Source organism: Macaca mulatta, chromosome 2 (genome assembly GCF_049350105.2).
Source record: "Macaca mulatta isolate MMU2019108-1 chromosome 2, T2T-MMU8v2.0, whole genome shotgun sequence".
In the NCBI taxonomy this organism is placed as follows: Eukaryota; Metazoa; Chordata; class Mammalia; order Primates; family Cercopithecidae; genus Macaca; species Macaca mulatta.
This window is the reverse complement of record NC_133407.1, coordinates 111174470-111191790: the sequence shown is the minus strand read 5'-3', so window position 1 is coordinate 111191790 and position 17321 is coordinate 111174470. Positions and strand designations below refer to the sequence as shown.

The following is a 17321-nucleotide window of genomic DNA, read 5'->3' as shown; positions in this document are numbered from 1 at the left end:
TCAGAGCATCCGTGAGGAGCTCTGGGCAGCAGGGCTGCTAGACAGTGCTGGGAGCAGCCACAGGTTCTGAGGAACAGCACTAACAACGCCACATGGGAAGAAGGCAAGCGTCTCATATGATGTGATACGTGACAGCCTTGGAGAGAGCCCTCAAGCTCTTCCTGTCCCCTTAGCTACCCCCTATGAGGTTAACACCCATCCTATATAATTTTCTTAGTTGTGAGGATGTGACAGGACAACAGGAGAAAGCTGAAAGCTTTGGTACCGCCAACTCAAAAGCACCACGTGTCTGCTTCTTATGGTAGCTTTGCTATGGGTTCCCCGGATGGCTACCTCAGCCACCAAATCTCAAATCGTTCTTTCCCTCCAAGACTGGGCAAGAGAGGGACAACTGTATTATGTGGGTCCAGCTTGAGAGCTAAAACCAGACCCACACACACTTACCAGCCTTCTCCCTCTTTCTAAAAGAGAACAACCTGCCATTCCAAATACTTCCATTCATTTGGGGGCTAAATGCTACTTATTAGTAACCAGAAAGTACATTTCTAAGAAGTCCCAAAAACTTGAGGTACATGAATGAAAATTAAGACACTCACTGAGTCTTCCATGGGAAGGTGGAAATACATGGGTAAGGAAGGCTTAAGGTCCTTTTAAACCACCTAAATGGTGACATTCAGAGAGTCACTAGTCTGGGGGGGTGGGAGAAATGCATGCGCTCTTTGCTCTCTTTGCCCCCCTGGTTTCAGTATAGTAAATGGGGTAGAAGGGGAGCAGAGATGGCCACACACACCTGAAGCTTGAGAAACCACCTGTTCTACAAAGACGTTCATTTGTGGAATGCAAATTGACTCATATATAATTAGTAAAGAGGAGAAAGATATCAGTAAAACATAACTCTTGTTTCAAAAAATTCTGAAGGCAAAGGAGCTGAAAAGGCAGGAGTAGAATTATAATCTTCAGCAGGAAAGAAAAAGCCCTTTCAGCTATTTCTTTTTTTTTTTTTTATTAAAATCGAGTGCCTATAGAGAATCAAGGTGGTAGATACAAAGGTGTTCACTATACAATGTCTTCAATATTTCAGTATTTTTGAAAATTTTCACAATAAAATGTTGGGGGGAAGCAAGTCCTGCACTCCAACCCTCCTCCCTCACAGTCCCAGCTGCGCACACTCCTTTACCACAGTGGCTGTTTCAGAGCTCCACCTCCACCCGGGCTTCCTCAGTAACTGCCAGCTCTGCTTGCATTAGAAGGCTCTTTGTAGCTGGGTGCGGTGGCTCACGCCTGTAATCCCAGCACTTTCGGAGGCCGAGGCCAGTGGATCACGAGGTCAAGAGATCAAGACCATCCTGGCCAATATGGTGAAACCCCGTCTCTACTAAAAATACAAAAATTGGCAGGGCATGGTGGCATGTGCCTGTAGTCCCAGCTACTCAGGAGGCTGAGGCAGGAGAATCACTTGAACCCAGGAGGCGGAGGTTGCAGTGAGCCAAGATTGCGCCATCCACTCCAGCCTGGCCACAGAACAAGACTCCTTCTCAAAAAAAAAAAAAGAAGAAGAAGAAAACAGCTCTTTGTACATTTGTAGCATCACATCACCCTGAGCTGCCTGTCTAGGTGGTCCAAAGCATCTTCCCAAGCACCAATGATTGTTTTTTTGTCATATTTTGGTCACAAAGTTGCAGTTGCATTGGCCCAATTCTATTTTTCCCATAAGCTCTCTTATAATATTATAAATGTGTGATTTTTTTTCTTTTTATTTTATACGTATGTGATTTTACAGAAAACATACATAGGGTTACAGCAGACGTGCTTGTAGGATCTTCTAGAACTAAGTGCCTAGGATCAAGGTTTATTTTGAAACTAATTCCAGTTCTGCCTTGAAGCTAAGGTTGGAAATGACCAGCTCAACCTCTCCATTCCTGTTTAAGGAGGGTCCTCATTCACATCCAGGGATGCTGGATTGAAAAAAAAAAAAAAAGAATAAATGATTCAATGATTAGTTATTATCTCATTAAGCATTTTCAGCAATTGGGAGAGAGTCGTTACAATCCCACAACTTCACTGAGCCCACTTCTGACCATGTAGCTGGAGAGAAAATGCACATTCTTGCTATTGATCCAGTGTTTTTCAAAGTTTTGTGCTGGCTGTGAAAGACTCAGCTGGTTCTTTTTTTCTCTCTCTCTTTTTTATTGTTAAGTTTGCTCTTTGTAGCCTGAGTCTGATGGCATTACAGGTAAGAAATCAGACAGCTGAGTTACGACGCTGGCAAGGGCAACAACAAGTAACTTACCAGGAACATGGGCATTCTTGCCAACAGCTTTGTTAAATTACATAATGGGAAAGATGGTAGCTAGCCACAAGACCCAGTGGGCCACCATCCACAATGCTGCATGGAATTGCTATAGCTGTTTCCATCAGAACCATCAAATGGCCCATCCCACTGAGGCTAAAAGCTCCAGAGTACCAAGAAGCATCTCTGAAATAGAGCTCTCTTCACCCTAGTGTCTCCTACACAACAGGTGCTCAATCATGCAACCTCACAGCACACTGCATGCTGAGGTAAGGCTATAGCACTACAGTATTTATCAGGGGCATACCATGCCCAAGACTAAGGGTTGAGCACAGACCACAGCCAGGTGCTCTTCCTATATTTCAGTTCTAATATCTTCACTGTAGTCCTGAAGATAGGGGGTAGGAAACAGGATCAGGTAAGCTAACACCTTGCTAGTATTAGGGAAAACCAGATTTAAGCCCCAGTCAGTCACCCCAGTCAGTCAAACTCAAGAACCTCAAGCTTCACATCAACTTACATTTCCTCTCAAGGTTCATGACACCCTAGGAGCTCATAATTTCATGATGAAGAACAAAGAAACATGTAAAAGGAAAGCTCAAGCCAAGCACAGTGGCTCACACCTGTAGTCCCAACACTTTGGGAGGCCAAGGCAGGTGGATTACATGAAGGCAGGAGTTTGCGAACAGCCTGGGAAACATAGGAAGACCCTGTTTCCACCAAATATATATATATATATTTATCATTATTTTTATTTCTTAAAAAAATATAGGCCGGGCGCGGTGGCTCAAGCCTGTAATCCCAGCACTTTGGGAGGCCGAGGCGGGTGGATCACGAGGTCAGGAGATCGAGACTATCCTGGCTAACACGGTGAAACCCCGTCTCTACTAAAAATACAAAAAACTAGCCGGGCGTGGTGGCGGGCGCCTGTAGTCTCAGCTACTCGGGAGGCTGAGGCGGGAGAATGGCATGAACCCGGGAGGCGGAGCTTGCAGTGAGCCGAGATCACGCCACTGCACTCCAGCCTGGGAGACACAGCGAGACTCCGTCTCAAAAAATATATATATATATAAAAAATAGCCAGGCGCGGTGGTTCACGCCTGTATTCCCAACACTTTAGGAGGCTGAGGCAGGTGGATCACGAGGTCAGGAGATCGAGACCATCCTGGCTAACACGGTGAAACCCCATCTCCACTAAAAATACAAAAAATTAGCCAGGCGTGGTGACTGGCGCCTATAGTCCCAGCTACTCGGAAGGCTGAGGCAGGAGAATGGCGTGAACCCAGGAGGTGAGAGACAGGGTCTCCCAGTGCTGTCCAGGCTGCTCCCAAACTCCTGGCTCAAACAATCTTCTCGTCTCGGCCTCCCAAAGTGCTGGGATTACAGGCATGGGACACGCCGCCCAGACAAAAAAAAATTTTTTTTTCTTTTTTTTTTGAGACAGAGTCTCAGTCTGTCACCTAGGCTGGAGTGCAGTGGCATGATCTCAGCTCACTGCCACCTCCACCTCCCGGGTTCAAGCGATTTTCTGCCTCGGCCTCCTGAGTAGCTGGGATTACAGGTGACTGCCATCACACCCAGCTGATTCTTGTATTTCTTTTTTTTTTTAGTAGAGACGGGGTTTCACCATGTTGGCCAAGCTGGTCTCAAACTCCGGATGTCAGGTAGTCCGCCCATCTTAGCCTCCCAAAGTGCTGGGATTACAGGCATGAGCCACCGCGCCCAGCCAAGCGTCATGATTTTTATTGAGCTTTCCATCTCTTTACAAAATCAGTACTATTAATCCAGAGACACTCTCACGATGAGAAAACCTGTTTTCATCAACCTTTTACAAGTGGGTAGACAACAAAGCCCACTGGTTAGTAAGTAAATATAAAGTGCTAATTTTAGCTAAAAAAAAAGGCCGGGCGCGGTGGCTCAAGCCTGTAACCCCAGCACTTTGGGAGGCCGAGACAGGCGGATCACTAGGTCAGGAGATGGAGACCATCCTGGCGAACACAGTGAAACCCCGTCTCTACTAAAAAATACAAAAAAAAAAAACTAGCCGGGTGAGGCGGCGGGCGCCTGTAGTCCTAGCTACTCGGGAGGCTGAGGCAGGAGAATGGCGTAAACCCGGGGGGCGGAGCTTGCAGTGAGCTGAGATCCGGCCACTGCACTCTAGCCCGGGCGACAGAGCCAGACTCCGTCTCAAAAAAAAAAAAAAAAAATGTGCTGCCAACACTAATCTCAAGTTCAGGTTTTTCCTTCTTACATAGTTAGCAAAAAAAAGCAGCCCAGGATGACAGAAATTAATTTTTTCAAACAATATGAAAACAGATGGAGTCGCTGGAGACACACAAGGAGGCAGGGAGAGGCTGCTCTGAGCCCTGGTACATTCAGCCCTCTTTCTGGCCCCATTCAATGGGTTACACAGGGCACCACGTGGCCAGGGGTTTCCCAGGCCTCGAGGAACACAACTTAGAGAGAAGACACAATCAGGAGGACCTATTTAATCAGCAGTTATGGACATTTTGTTATGGTTCTCATTTATTTGTAAAATATCCTCAGACAGAAGCCTCAGGATCAGCTTCAACATGGGCTACAGGCCTTTTACTCTTCAGTCTCTTGAAGAAGAAAAATCACGTTTCTAAGAAATACAAAGCTCTCAGGATCTGGCTCCTAAAGTCCCCACAAGCTACTTCACCTCCTATAAACACATCGTGAACTCCACCCTACAGCCCTGTCATGGCTCAATTCTACCATTGCCTACGCAACCCCCTCACTGTGTGTGCTGGAGAGACTAATTTCAAGACTTGCCAGAGTTTCTATGACCACTAATGTAAGAATGACTCTGATATAGTGTGGATATTTGTCCCTACCCAAATCTCATGTTGAAATGTAATCTCCTGCAGAGAGCGGTGGCTCACACCTGCAATCCCAACACTGTGGGAGGCCGAGACGGGCGAATCACTTGAGCTCAGGAGTTAGAGACCAGCCTGGCCAACATGGTGAAACCCCATATCTACTAAAAATACAAAAATTATCCGGGCATGGTGGCGCACGCCTGTAGTCCCAGCTACCCAGGAGGCTGAGGCAGGAGAATTGCTTGAACCCGGGAGACAGAGAGAGGTTGCAGTGAGCCGAGATCGTGCTACTGCACGCCAGCCTGGGCAACAATAGAGTGAGACTTCAACAACAACAACAAATAAAAACAAATGGGCCGGGCACAGTGGCTCAAGCCTGTAATCCCAGCACTTTGGGAGGCCGAAACGGGCGGATCACAAGGTCAGGAGATTGAGACCAGCCTGCCTAACACGGTGAAACCCCGTCTCTACTAAAAAATACAAAAAACTAGCCAGGCAAGGTGGTGGGCGCCTGTAGTCCCAGCAACTCAGGAGGCTGAGGCAGGAGAATGGCGTAAACCTGGGAGGCGGAGCTTGCAGTGAGCCGAGGTCCGGCCACTGCACTCCAGCCTGGGCAACAGAGCAAGACTGTCTCAAAAAAAAAAAAAAAAGGCCGGGTGCGGTGGCTCAAGCCTGTAATCCCAGCACTTTGAGAGGCCGAGACGGGCGGATCACCAGGTCAGGAGTTTGAGACCAGCCTGGCTAACACGGTGAAACCCCGTCTCTACTAAAAAATACAAAAAACTAGCCGGGCGCAGTGGCGGGCGCCTGTAGTCCCAGCTACTCGGGAGGCTGAGGCAGGAGAATGGTGTGAACCCGGGAGGCGGAGCTTGCAGTGAGCTGAGATCCGGCCACTGCACTCCAGCCTGGGCAACAGAGCGAGACTCCGTCTCAAAAAAAAAAAAAAAAAAAAACAAATGTTATCTCCACTGTTGGAGGGTCATAGAGTGGATCCCTCATGGCTTGCTGCTATCCTTGTAATAGTGAGTAAATTCTCATGAAATCTTTTTTTTTTTTTTTTTGAGATGGATTGTTGCCCTGTCACCCAGGCTGGAGTGCAGTGGCACGATCTCGACTCACTACAACCTTCACCTCCCAGGTTCAAGCGATTCTCGTGCCTCAGCCTCCCAAGTAGCTGGGAATAGGCACACACCACCACACCTGGCTAATTTTCTGTATTTTTAGTAGAGACAGGGGTCTCACCATGTTGGCCAGGCTGGTCTCAAATGCCTGACCTCAAGTGATCCGCCGGCCTTGGCCTCCCAAAGTGCTGGGATTACAGGCGTGAGCCACCATGCCCAGCCTCTCATGAGATCTTGTTTATTTTATTTTATTTATTTATTTTTTTTTTTTTTGAGACGGAGTCTCGCCATGTCACCCAGGCTGTAGTGCAGTGGCTGGATCTCAGCTCACTGTAAGCTCCGCCTCCCGGGTTTATGCCATTCTCCTGCCTCAGCCTCCCAAGTAGCTGGGACTACAGGTGCCCACCACCTCGCCCGGCTAGTTTTTTTGTATTTTTTAGTAGAGACGGGGTTTCACCGTGTTAGCCAGGATGGTCTTGATCTCCTGACCTCGTGATCCGCCCATCTCGGCCTCCCAAAGTGCTGGGATTACAGGCTTGAGCCACCACGCCCAGCCTATTTATTTATTTTTGAGATGGCATCTCGCTCTTGTTGCCCAGGCTGGAGTGCAATGGCACAATCTCAGCTCACTGCAACCCGTCTCCCAGGTTCAAGCGATTCTCCTGCCTCAGCCTCCCGAGTAGCTGGGATTACAGGCCACTACGCCCAGCTAATTTTTTTTTTTTTTTTTTTTTTTTTTGAGATGGAGTCTTGCTCTGTCGCCCAGGCTGGAGTGCAGTGGTGCAATCTCGGCTCACTGCAACCTCTGTCTCCCGGGTTCAAGCTGTTCTCCTGCCTCAGCCTCCCGAGTAGCTGGGACTACAGGCGCACACTGCCACACCTGGATAATTGTTTGTATCTTAGTAGAGATGGGGTTTCACCTAGTTGCCCAGGCTGGTCTCAAACTCCTGAGCTCAGGCAATCCACCCACCTTGGCCTCCCAAAGTGCTGGGATTACAGGCATGAATCACCACACCCAGCCGATATTGTTTAAATTGTGTGGCACCTCCCCAACTCTCTCTCTGGATCCTGATTTTTGCCATGTGACATGCCTGTTCCCGCTTCACCTTCTACCACTGAGTAAAAGCTTCCTGAGTCCTCCCCAGAAGCCAAGCAGATGCCAGCAGCATGCCTCCTATACACCCTGCAGAAATGTGAGCCAATTAAACCTCTTTTCTTATAAATTACCCAGTCTCAGGTATTTTTTCCTACCAATGCAAGAATAGCCTAATACAGATTCAATCCACTTCCACCAGTGTTTACTGAGGTCTACTATGTGCGAAATGCTGGCCAGATGCTAGGCATGATAAAAGAGCACAACAGGCCCTGGCTGCAGGGAGCTTCCAATCTAGTGACACAATGATTAATTCAGAATAGACTAACCATGAGAACTAACAGGTATGGTACTGAGGAAGGTTGGAGAAAGACTGCATTTGGTCAACATCTTCATGAAGGAGATGGTATAAAATACTAGCCTAGAAAAATAGGATTTTAGAGGCCAGGCACGGTGGCTCACGCCTGTAATCCCACAACTTTGGGAGGCCGAGGTGGGTGGATCACTTGAGGTCAACAGTTCAAGACCAGCCTGGCCAACATGGTGAAACCCCGTCTCAACTAAAAATGAAAAAGAATTAGCCGAGCTTGGTGGCTGGTGCCTGTAATCCCAGCTACAATAGAGACTGAGGCAGGAGAATTGCTTCAACCCAGGAGGGCGGAGGTTGCATTGAGCAGAGATTGCGCCACTGCACTCCAGCCTGGGCGACAGAGACTCCAACTCAAAAAAAAAAAAAAAAAATAGGATTTTAACAAGCAGGGAGAACGCAGAGGAGGGCACTGGGAGGAAGCATGGCAAATATACACAAAGGCCAGGGCAAGAGTTGGCACAGATTATAAGCACCATGCAAGAGGAAGGCTATAGGAAAGGACTTTGGAAAACCACCCAAAGAAACATGCAAGAACGACACACTGGGGAGAGACTTTCACAGTCCTCAGAGCTGCCCATCCCAATAAGGAAGGGCATGAGGTTGCAAGCACAGTTGCAGTCTTACCTTTTCTGAATGAGTCCAGGCTGAACATTTCTGGCCAGGAGGGAAAGCTGGAATCCTGAGAACAAGGAGGGCCAAGAGGCAATAGTTAATATTCCTGGTCCAGCAACCCACAAAGAAGACTTCAGTAACATGGAGAGCACTGTCCAGAAATTGAAAAAAAAGAAACTCTTCACTAATGAGCACCAACTGCTGCTCCCCAGTCGTGAGGACTGGAAGGCCGGCTCCACTCCAGAGTAATTGTCTTTGCTTCTGAAAACTCCCCACATCCTGTTAAACAGAGGGGGATGCATTTCATCATGAGAGACATGTAGTTCTACCTAGTTCATCACAATACTTGCAGGTTTCCTTCCCAGTTCATCATAATACTTGCAGGTTTCCTTCCCAGTTCATCATAATACTTGCAGGTTTCCTTCCTAGTTCATCATAAGACCTGCAAGTTTCCTTGGGACTTCCAGGAATAAACTAAATTCTACATGGACCCCTTCTGTCACGTGGCATCAGGAAATAGGACTGATGACTGCCTTATGGGCAAATGGCTTACTGGGCTTTCATAAAACCTAGTCAAGCCCCTAAAAATAAGATTTGACTGACATTATCAAAGAATAACTGTACAGTGATTCAGAATAAAAAGCTTTTCCTAACAGAGTCTCTATGAAATAACAAATATTAAGTTAAAGCACAACTATTAGCCAAAAGTTTTGGTGCATTTTGCTTATTAGCATATTTAACTGAGGACTATACTTAGAGATGACAAGAAAAAAAGCAACACCTCTGGTTTAACAATTCTGTTTTTAAAAATACTCAAACTCGGCTGGGCGTGGTGGCTCAAGCCTGTAATCCCAGCACTTTGGGAGGCCGAAACGGGTGGATCACAAGGTCAGGAGATCGAGACCATCCTGGCTAACACGGTGAAACCCCGTCTCTACTAAAAAAATACAAAAAAATAGCCGGGTGAGGTGGTGGGCGCCTGTAGTCCCAGCTACTCGGGAGGCTGAGGCAGGAGGATGGCGTGAACCCAGGAGGCGGAGCTTGCAGTGAGCTGAGATCCGGCCACTGCACTCCAGCCTGGGCGACAGAGCGAGACTCCATCTCAAACAAAAAAAAAAAAAAAAATACTCAAACTCAGATTTATAGATGTTTTTATAATCCAGTACTCCTGGATTAGTGCAGTAACCTTAAGTGAACTTTGTTTAAAAACATCTACACAGTGTTTAGCAAATCAGAATCATGTCCAACATTGCTTGGAGTCTACTGGGGCCAATACTCCTGCTCCTGACTGCTATTCCCTCTCATTCTCAAATTGTGGGGAGGTGGGGAGTGGAGGGCTGACCTGGGGTGGAATCTTTCGGGTCCATAGCAGGTCTGCCCTGATGGCCTCCGCTCCCCCAGGGATGCTGGAAATTTCAGCCCATAGGATATGGTAGAGAGAAAATCTTCAATACTTCAATACAATATCAACAATGATAAAATTTACTTTAGGAAGTTACATTCTATAGATACCTTCTATCCAAATGAAAATAAAAAGTATGTAATTTGACATTCTAATTTAAAAGAAAACCAGAATATTATAAAATCTAAAACATTTTAAGTGATTATTACTTAAAAAACAATACTCCCTGACTAACGTGGTAAAACTCCGTCTCTACTAAAAAAATAATAGCCAGGCATGGTGACAGGTGCCTGTAGTCTCAGCTACTCGGGAGACTGGGGCAGGAGAATCACTTGAACCCGGGAGGCAGAGGCTGCAGTGAGCCAAGATCGCACCATTGCACTGCAGCCTGGGCAATGAGAGTGAGACTGTCTCAAAAAAAAAAACTCGGCTGGGTGCGGTGGCTCATGCCTATAATCCCAGCACTTCAGGCACTTCGGGAGGCCAAGATGAGCAGATCACCCTGAGGTCAGAAGTTCGAGACCAGTCTGGCCAACATGAGGAAACCTCGTCTCCAATAAAAATACAAAAATTAGCCAGCTGTGGTGGTGCACGCCTGTAATCCCAGCTACCCAGGGGGCTGAGGCAGGAGAATCACTTGAACCCGGGAAGCAGAGGTTGCAGTGAGCCAAGATCATGCCAATGCATTCCAGCCTGGGCAACAGAGCGAGACTCCATCTCAAAAAAATAAAAATAAAAAATAAAAAAGAGGCCGGGTGCGGTGGCTCATGCCTGTAATTCCAGCACTTTGGGAGGCCGAGGCAGGCGGATCACAAGGTCAGGAGACTGAGACCATCATGACTAACACAGTGAAACCCCGCCTGTACTAAAAATACAAAAAATTAGCCGGGCATGGTGGCGGCGCCTGTAGCCCCAGCTACTCGGGAGGCTGAGGCAGGAGAATGGTGTGAAACCAGGAGGCGGAGCTTGCAGTGAGCCAAGATCGTGCCACTGCACTCCAGCCTGAGCGACAGGACGAGACTCCGTCTCAAAAAAAAATAAATAAATAAAAAATAAAATAAAATAAAATAAAAAAGAAACAATACTCTATTGCTAAGAAATGGTAAACTGGCTAGGCACCGTGGTTCACACCTGTAATCCCAGCACTTTGGGAGGCTGAGATGAGAGGAGCACTTGAGACCAGGAGTTCAACACCAGCCTGGGAAACACAGTGAGACCCCATTTCTTTTTTTTTTTTTTTTTTTTTTTTTTTTTTTTTGAGACGGAGTCTCGCTCTGTCGCCCAGGCTGGAGTGCAGTGGCGCAATCTCGGCTCACTGCAAGCTCCGCCTCCCGGGTTCACGCCATTCTCCTGCCTCAGCCTCCCGAGTAGCTGGGACTACAGGCGCCCGCCCCTGCGCCCGGCTAATTTTTTCTATTTTTACTAGAGACGGGGTTTCACCATGGTCTCGATCTCCTGACCTTGTGATCCGCCCACCTCGGCCTCCCAAAGTGCTGGGATTACAGGCGTGAGCCACCACGCCCGGCCGAGACCCCATTTCTTAAAAAAATTTTCAGAATTAGCCAGGTGTGGTGGTACATGCTTGTAGTCTTAGCTATTCAGGAGGCTGAGGCAGGAGGATCACTTTACCCAGGATTTTGAGGTTTATAGTGAGCTGTGATCACGCCACTGCACTCCAGTCTGGGTGACAAAGCAAGACCCTGTCTCTCTTAAAAAAAACAAAAAGCAAGCCGGGTGCAGTGGCTCATGCCTGTAATCCCAGCACTTTGGGAGGCCGAGGCGGGCAGATCCCCTGAGGTCGGGAGTTTGAGACCAGCCTGACCAATATGGAGAAACCCCGTCTCTACTAAAAATACAAAATTAGCCGGACAAAATTAGCTACTCGGGAGGCTGAGGCAGGAGGATCGCTTGAACCCAAGAGACAGAGGTTGCAGTGAGATGAGATTGCGCCATTGCACTCCAGCCTGGGCAACAAGAGTGAAACTCTGTCTCAAAAGAAAAAAAAAAAAAGCAGCAAAATTTAATGGCTAGGTGTGGTGGATCATGCCTGTAATCCCAGCACTTTGGGGCACCTAGCTGAAGGATCGCTTGAGGCCAGGAGTTCAAGACCAGCCTAGGCAACACAGTGAGACCCTGTCTCTAAAAAAAAATTTGTAAGTTAATTTGCTTGCAAATAGACTCTTGATTTTGCTTTTTTTTTTTTTTTTTTCCCCCTGAGATGGAGTCTCGCTCTGTCACCAGGCTGGAGTGCAATGGCATAATACCAGCTCACTGCAACCTCCACCTCCCAGGTTCAAGCTGTTCTTCTGCTTCAGCCTCCTAAGTGGCTGGGACTACAGGTGCACAGCTAATTTTTTTTTGTATTTTTAGCAGAGAGGGGCTCTTACCATGTTGGCCAGGATGGTCTCGAACTCTTGGCTTCACGATCCGCCTGCCTTGGCCTCCCAAAGTGCTGGGATTACAGGCTTGAGTCACCGTGGCCGGCCAGTTTTGCTTTTTAAAAGTCCCTAATCCTCTAGCCCAAATATTGTCAATTTAGGCTCATGTACTGTACTAATCTAAAATATGATACTATGAGAATCAAGATAGGATCTTTTAGAGATAATTTACAGAGCTCTAGAACATTTCATAGAGATCCAAAAGAAAGCTGTCTTCCTTGTAATGCAGTCAGTAATGGTTTTTTTGTTTTGTTTTGTTTTGAGACACAGTCTTGCTTCTATCGCCCAGGCTGGAGTGCAATGGCATGATCTCTGCTCACTACAACTTCCGCCTCCCGGGTTCAAGTGATAGTACTGACTCAGTCTCCCATGTAGCTGGGATTACAGGCCCCCGCAACCACGCTGGCTAATTTCTGTATTTTTGGTAGAGACAGTGTTTTGCCATGTTGGCCAGGCTGGACTTCAACTCCTGACCTTGTGATCTGCCCACCTCAGCCTCCCAAAGTGCTGGGATTACAGGCCTGAGTCACTGCGCCCGACCATAATGCAGTAATGTTAAAAACCTTTGTAGTGGGCCAGGCTTGGTGGCTCATGCCTGTAATCCCATTGCTTTGGGAGGCTGAGGCAGACAGATTGCCTGAGGTCAGGAGTTCGAGACCATTCTGGCCAAGATGCTGAAATCCTGCCTCTGCTAAAAATACAAAAAAACATTGGCCAGGCGAGCCTGAGCGCAGTGGCTCATGCCTGTAATCCCAGCACTTTGGGAGGCCGGGGCAGGCGGATCACGAAGTCAGAAGTTCGAGACCAGCATGGCCAACATGGTAAAACCCCGTCTCCACTAAAAATACAAAAAATTAGCCAGGCATAGTGGTGCATGCCTATAGTCCCAGCTACTCAGAAGGCTGAGGCAGAAGAATTGCTTGAACCCGGGAGGCAGAGGTTGCAGTGAGCCAAGATTGCGCTACTGTACTCCAGCCTGGGTGACAGAGTGAGACTCCGTCTCAGGGAAAAAAAAAAAAAAAAAAAATTGGCCAGGCGTGGTGGCTCATGCCTGTAATCCCAACACTTTTGGAGGCCAAGGCAGGCGGATCACGAGGTCAGGAGTTTGAGATCAGCCTGACCAAAATGGCGAAACCCCGTCTCAGTCAGGTGCGGTGGCTCACGCCTGTAATCCCAGCACTTTGGCAGGCCGAGGCAGGGAGCTTGCCTGAGGTCAGGAGTTCGAGACCACTCTGGCCAAGATGTTGAAATCCTGTCTCTACTAAAACTACAAAAAAAATTGGCCAGGCGTGCCTGAGCGCGGTGGTTCACACCTGTAATCCCAGCACTTTGGGAGTCGGAGGCGGGCGGATCATGAGGTCAGGAGTTTGAGATCAGCCTGACCAAAATGGTGAAACCCCATCTCGGCTGGGCGCAGTGGCTCACGCCTGTAATCCCAGCACTTTGGAAAGCCAAGGCGGGTGGATGACAAGATCAGGAGATCGAGACCATCCTGGCTAACATGGTGAAACACCATCTCTACTAAAAATACAAAAAAAAAAAAAAAATTAGCCAGGCATGGTGGCAGGCGCCTGTAGTCCCAGCTGCTCGGGAGGCTGAGGCAGCAGAATGGCGTGAACCCGGGAGGCGGATCTTGTAGTGAGCTGAGATCGCACCACTGCACTCCAGCCTGGGCGACAGAGTGAGACTCCATCTCAAAAAAAAAAAAAAAAAAAAAAAAAAAAACCTTTCTCTACTAAAAATACAAAAATAAGCCAGGCATGGTGGTGCATGCCTGTAATCCCAGCTACTCAGGAGGCTGAGGCAGGAGAATCTCTTGAACCCAGGAGGCAGAGGTTGCAGTGAGCCAAGATCGCACCATTGCACTCCAACCTGGGCAACAGAATGAGACTCCATCTCAGAAAAAAAAATACAAAAAAGGTAGCCGGGCTTGGTGGCATGAGGCTGAGGCAGGAGAATTGCTTGAACCAAGGAGGTGGAGATTGCAGTGAGCTGAGATTGCACCACTGCACTCCAGCCTGGGCGACAGAGCAAGACTCTGTCTCAAAAACAAAAAATCTTTGAAGTTCAATGTCTCTCTTAAGTAATTTACAGATAAGTAAAATGCTATTATACCAAGATTTCCTGCATAATGAAATACAATTTAACCCCAGGTAGAGACACTAGGGGATGGTTCCAGGACAGAGACTCCACAAAGACTAATTAAAAATGATACCCTTCTGGCTGGGCACAGTGGCTCACGCTGGTGATCCCAGCACTTTGGGAGGCTGAGGCAGGCTGATCACTTGACGTCAGGGTTCGAGACCAGCCTGGCCAACATGGTGAAACCCCGTCTCTACTAAAAACAAAAAAAATCAGTTGGGCATGGTGACAGGCGCCTGTAATCTCAGCGACTTGGGAGGCTGAGACAGGAGAATGGCCTGAAGGTGGGAGGAGGAGGTTGCAGCGAGCCAAGATCGTGCCACTGCACTCCAGCCTGGGGGACAAAACGAAACTCTGTCTCAAAAATAAAATAAAATAAATGATATCTTTCTTCCAAAATGGTCAGAAATAGGTTTAACACATGCCTCTTGTTTTACAGTACGTCTGAGCATGAGATCTACCACTGCTCTGTGCATGGCTAAATCAACTTACCTTATAAAAGCAATGACAGTCTCAGATTTTGTAGGCTTTTGAACTGGAGCTGAATTCTCTCCTTGCTATTCCTCATCACGAGGCTGGGCCTCCTCCTAGGAAGTACAACGCTGGGTCAATACAGTGGGGGGCCCACAGGGAAAGAAAGTTGCTCCGACCATTAAAATTCATTTACTAGCTCTAACAAGGACAAATTTTGTTAGTGGCATGATGGGCACATACTGGACAGAATGGCCTTACAAATCAGGACTTGCCATGACCCATTCAAGGCCTACTAAATTGTGAGCTGTCCTACACCAGCACCTGTAGAAGTGCTGAAGTCTTCTGACATCATCTAAGAAGATGTCAAGGTAAAGAAAGCCTTGTAAGCCTGAAAACCATTTTCTGCAAGCCCAGAGCAAAACCTACTTCCGTTTTGAGTTCTAATCCCATAATAGTTATGATAATCTAACACAAAGAAGCTATAACACTCTTCAAGATTGGGAAAATAACAATAACCCAAAGTTGAACAGCATTTTTACAGTTCGTAACATACTTCCATAGACTTTATCCCATTTAATCCAGGCAACTATCCAGTGAGGTAGGAATTATCTTTCCAGAGAAGAAAACTGAAGCACAGGTTACACAATCTGCCCAAGATCCCATAGCTGCCTCAGGGCAGATGGAAATCAGCATTGAAGCATGCTGACTCCAAAACCCTCCTTGCTTATATACTAGGCTACTTTTCTTATTTCCAGGATATCATGCTGCTGCCTAAATGTACTATGGTTCATTCCTTGAGACATATTATACTGTTATCTTCAAAGGCTGAAAGGGGCAAGAAAGGTCCAACAGCTAATAAAACTTGCATGTGGTTTTTGTTTTGTTTTGTTTTGTTTTGTTTTGAGACGGAGCTTCGCTCTTGTTGCCCAGGCTGGAGTGCAATGGCGCGATCTTGGCTCACTGCAACCTCTGCCTCCTGGGTTCAAGCAATTCTTTTGCCTCAGCCTCCCAAGTAGCTAGGGTTACAGGGGCACGCCACCATGACCGGCTAATTTTTGTATTTTTAGTAGAGACGATGTCTAGCCATGTTGGCCTGGCTGGTCTCAAACTTCTGACCTCAGATGAGCCACCTGCCTCGGCCTCCCAAAGTGCTGGGATTACAGGCGTGAGACACCGCTTCTGGCCTTAATAAAACTTTGTATCACAGCTACATAAATGAAAACACTTGAAGAGCAACTATCTTTTAGGGATAAAGAGCCAACACAGGTAGAAAACGCAGCAAAGGATGTCGTTTCTGCACATCGCCTTAAATCTCTAAGATTTAAGTGTAAATTACAAGATGTAGTCGAGACCCACAATGACAGTGGGGTTACCGCCTTGCAAGAAACTTCAAGGAAAATCACCAACGTCTCATTTCACTCTGGCCAGTAAGCTGCAACCAAAACCAGGTTGAAAGCCTGTAAGTGGCCTTCTGCAGTCTACCTTAGTGTATGGCAAACCCCCATGGAGTGGGGTTGTAAAGTGAAACAGCCTCTGCCTTGAAAAATCACAATTCAAGTGACCAATGTTGCTACACAACGACCAGATAGATATGCCATACCCCTGGCTTAGGGGTTCTGAGGACCCCTGGGACTCCAGTTCACTGCAAACAAAAGACCCAACATGCATTTGGTCTTCCCCTGCTAAATGGGGCAAGTTACCACCAGCAAACAAAGAATACCTCACCCCTTGGCCTCCCCGAGTGACAAAGTCGGTGCAAAAGGGGGCAAACTAGGGGGGCCAGAAGGCACGGGGCCTCCCTCTGGACGAACGGTCTGGGCAGCACCGGGAAGGAGGAGAAGTAGACAAAGGTCTCGGGGCACTCAGGAGGCTTCCTCCAGGCCGTGCCTGGGGAAACGGAGCATCCCCTGAGGCGAAGGCGTCGTTGCGCCAATGAAGCGGCCTCTCCCACGGCCTCCGCGGAGCCCCTGGCTGCGAGGCCCGCCCCGGCGGACCGGTCTGGCCCCCGCCCCCGCCCGGGCTCCATGGCAACGGCAGGCCGAGGCCTGGCTGCCCACGGATCGGCCGGGCCGGCTTCCCGGGCAGGCCTAGGATGCCCGGCCTGCTCCTCGGGCCCGCCGGCGTCTCCGCCCCACTCTCCGCCAGGCCGGCGGTAGGACCGGGCCCCCTCCTCGCGACGACCACCCCCGGCCGCGGCAGGATCCTCAAGAGGGCACGAAAGGGGAGAATAAAAAGCCCAATTCACCTGTTGTTACAGATGTGAAACAAGCCTCGGTGCACCGCGCATGAGCCGCGGCTCCCCCAACCACGGCCGGACTACAACTCCCAGCAGCGGCGGCGCGGCCCCTTCCGGGTCCCGTGGCGGAAGTCCCGCCGCTGTTCCAACTCTCCCCTCCCGGGGTCACTGCACTCGCCTGCCGCGCGCGGCACCGCTCCTCGGCGGGCTTCGAGCCTGGTGCCACCTGAGGCTCGTCGTGGCCGCTCGAGGCACCCGGCACCCGGGATGCCCCGGTACCCGGCCCAACGGGGCGCGGCG

General features: G+C 48.5%; 1 protein-coding gene and 1 long non-coding RNA gene across 34 annotated transcripts in view; one reads left to right on the top strand and one right to left on the bottom strand.

The window, feature by feature from the left end:
• Positions 1-17105, bottom strand: part of DHX30 (DExH-box helicase 30) — a 53606-nt gene extending 36501 nt beyond the window's left edge. For 6 of the 33 annotated variants that reach the window (XM_077992420.1, XM_015131069.3, XM_077992421.1 and 3 more), the window contains exons 1-3: positions 17031-17105; positions 14804-14898; positions 8342-8396 (exon numbers count right to left, since the gene is read on the bottom strand). Coding sequence is in view for 9 of the 33 variants with exons in the window: in XM_015131064.3 (XP_014986550.1) it covers positions 8342-8369 (28 nt within the window). In the remaining 24 variants the exon portion in view is untranslated. Of the gene's footprint in view, positions 1-1789; positions 1956-8341; positions 8397-9671; positions 9783-14772; positions 14899-17030 lie in introns of all 33 variants that reach the window. The other 27 variants (XM_077992430.1, XM_015131060.3, XM_077992432.1 and 24 more) reach the window with 9 other exon arrangements.
• On the top strand, positions 985-4191 carry LOC144339170 (uncharacterized). Its single transcript, XR_013413893.1, has 2 exons — positions 985-2902; positions 4022-4191. It is a non-coding gene; the product is annotated as an uncharacterized LOC144339170 (long non-coding RNA).
• Positions 17106-17321: the final 216 nt, after the last annotated feature.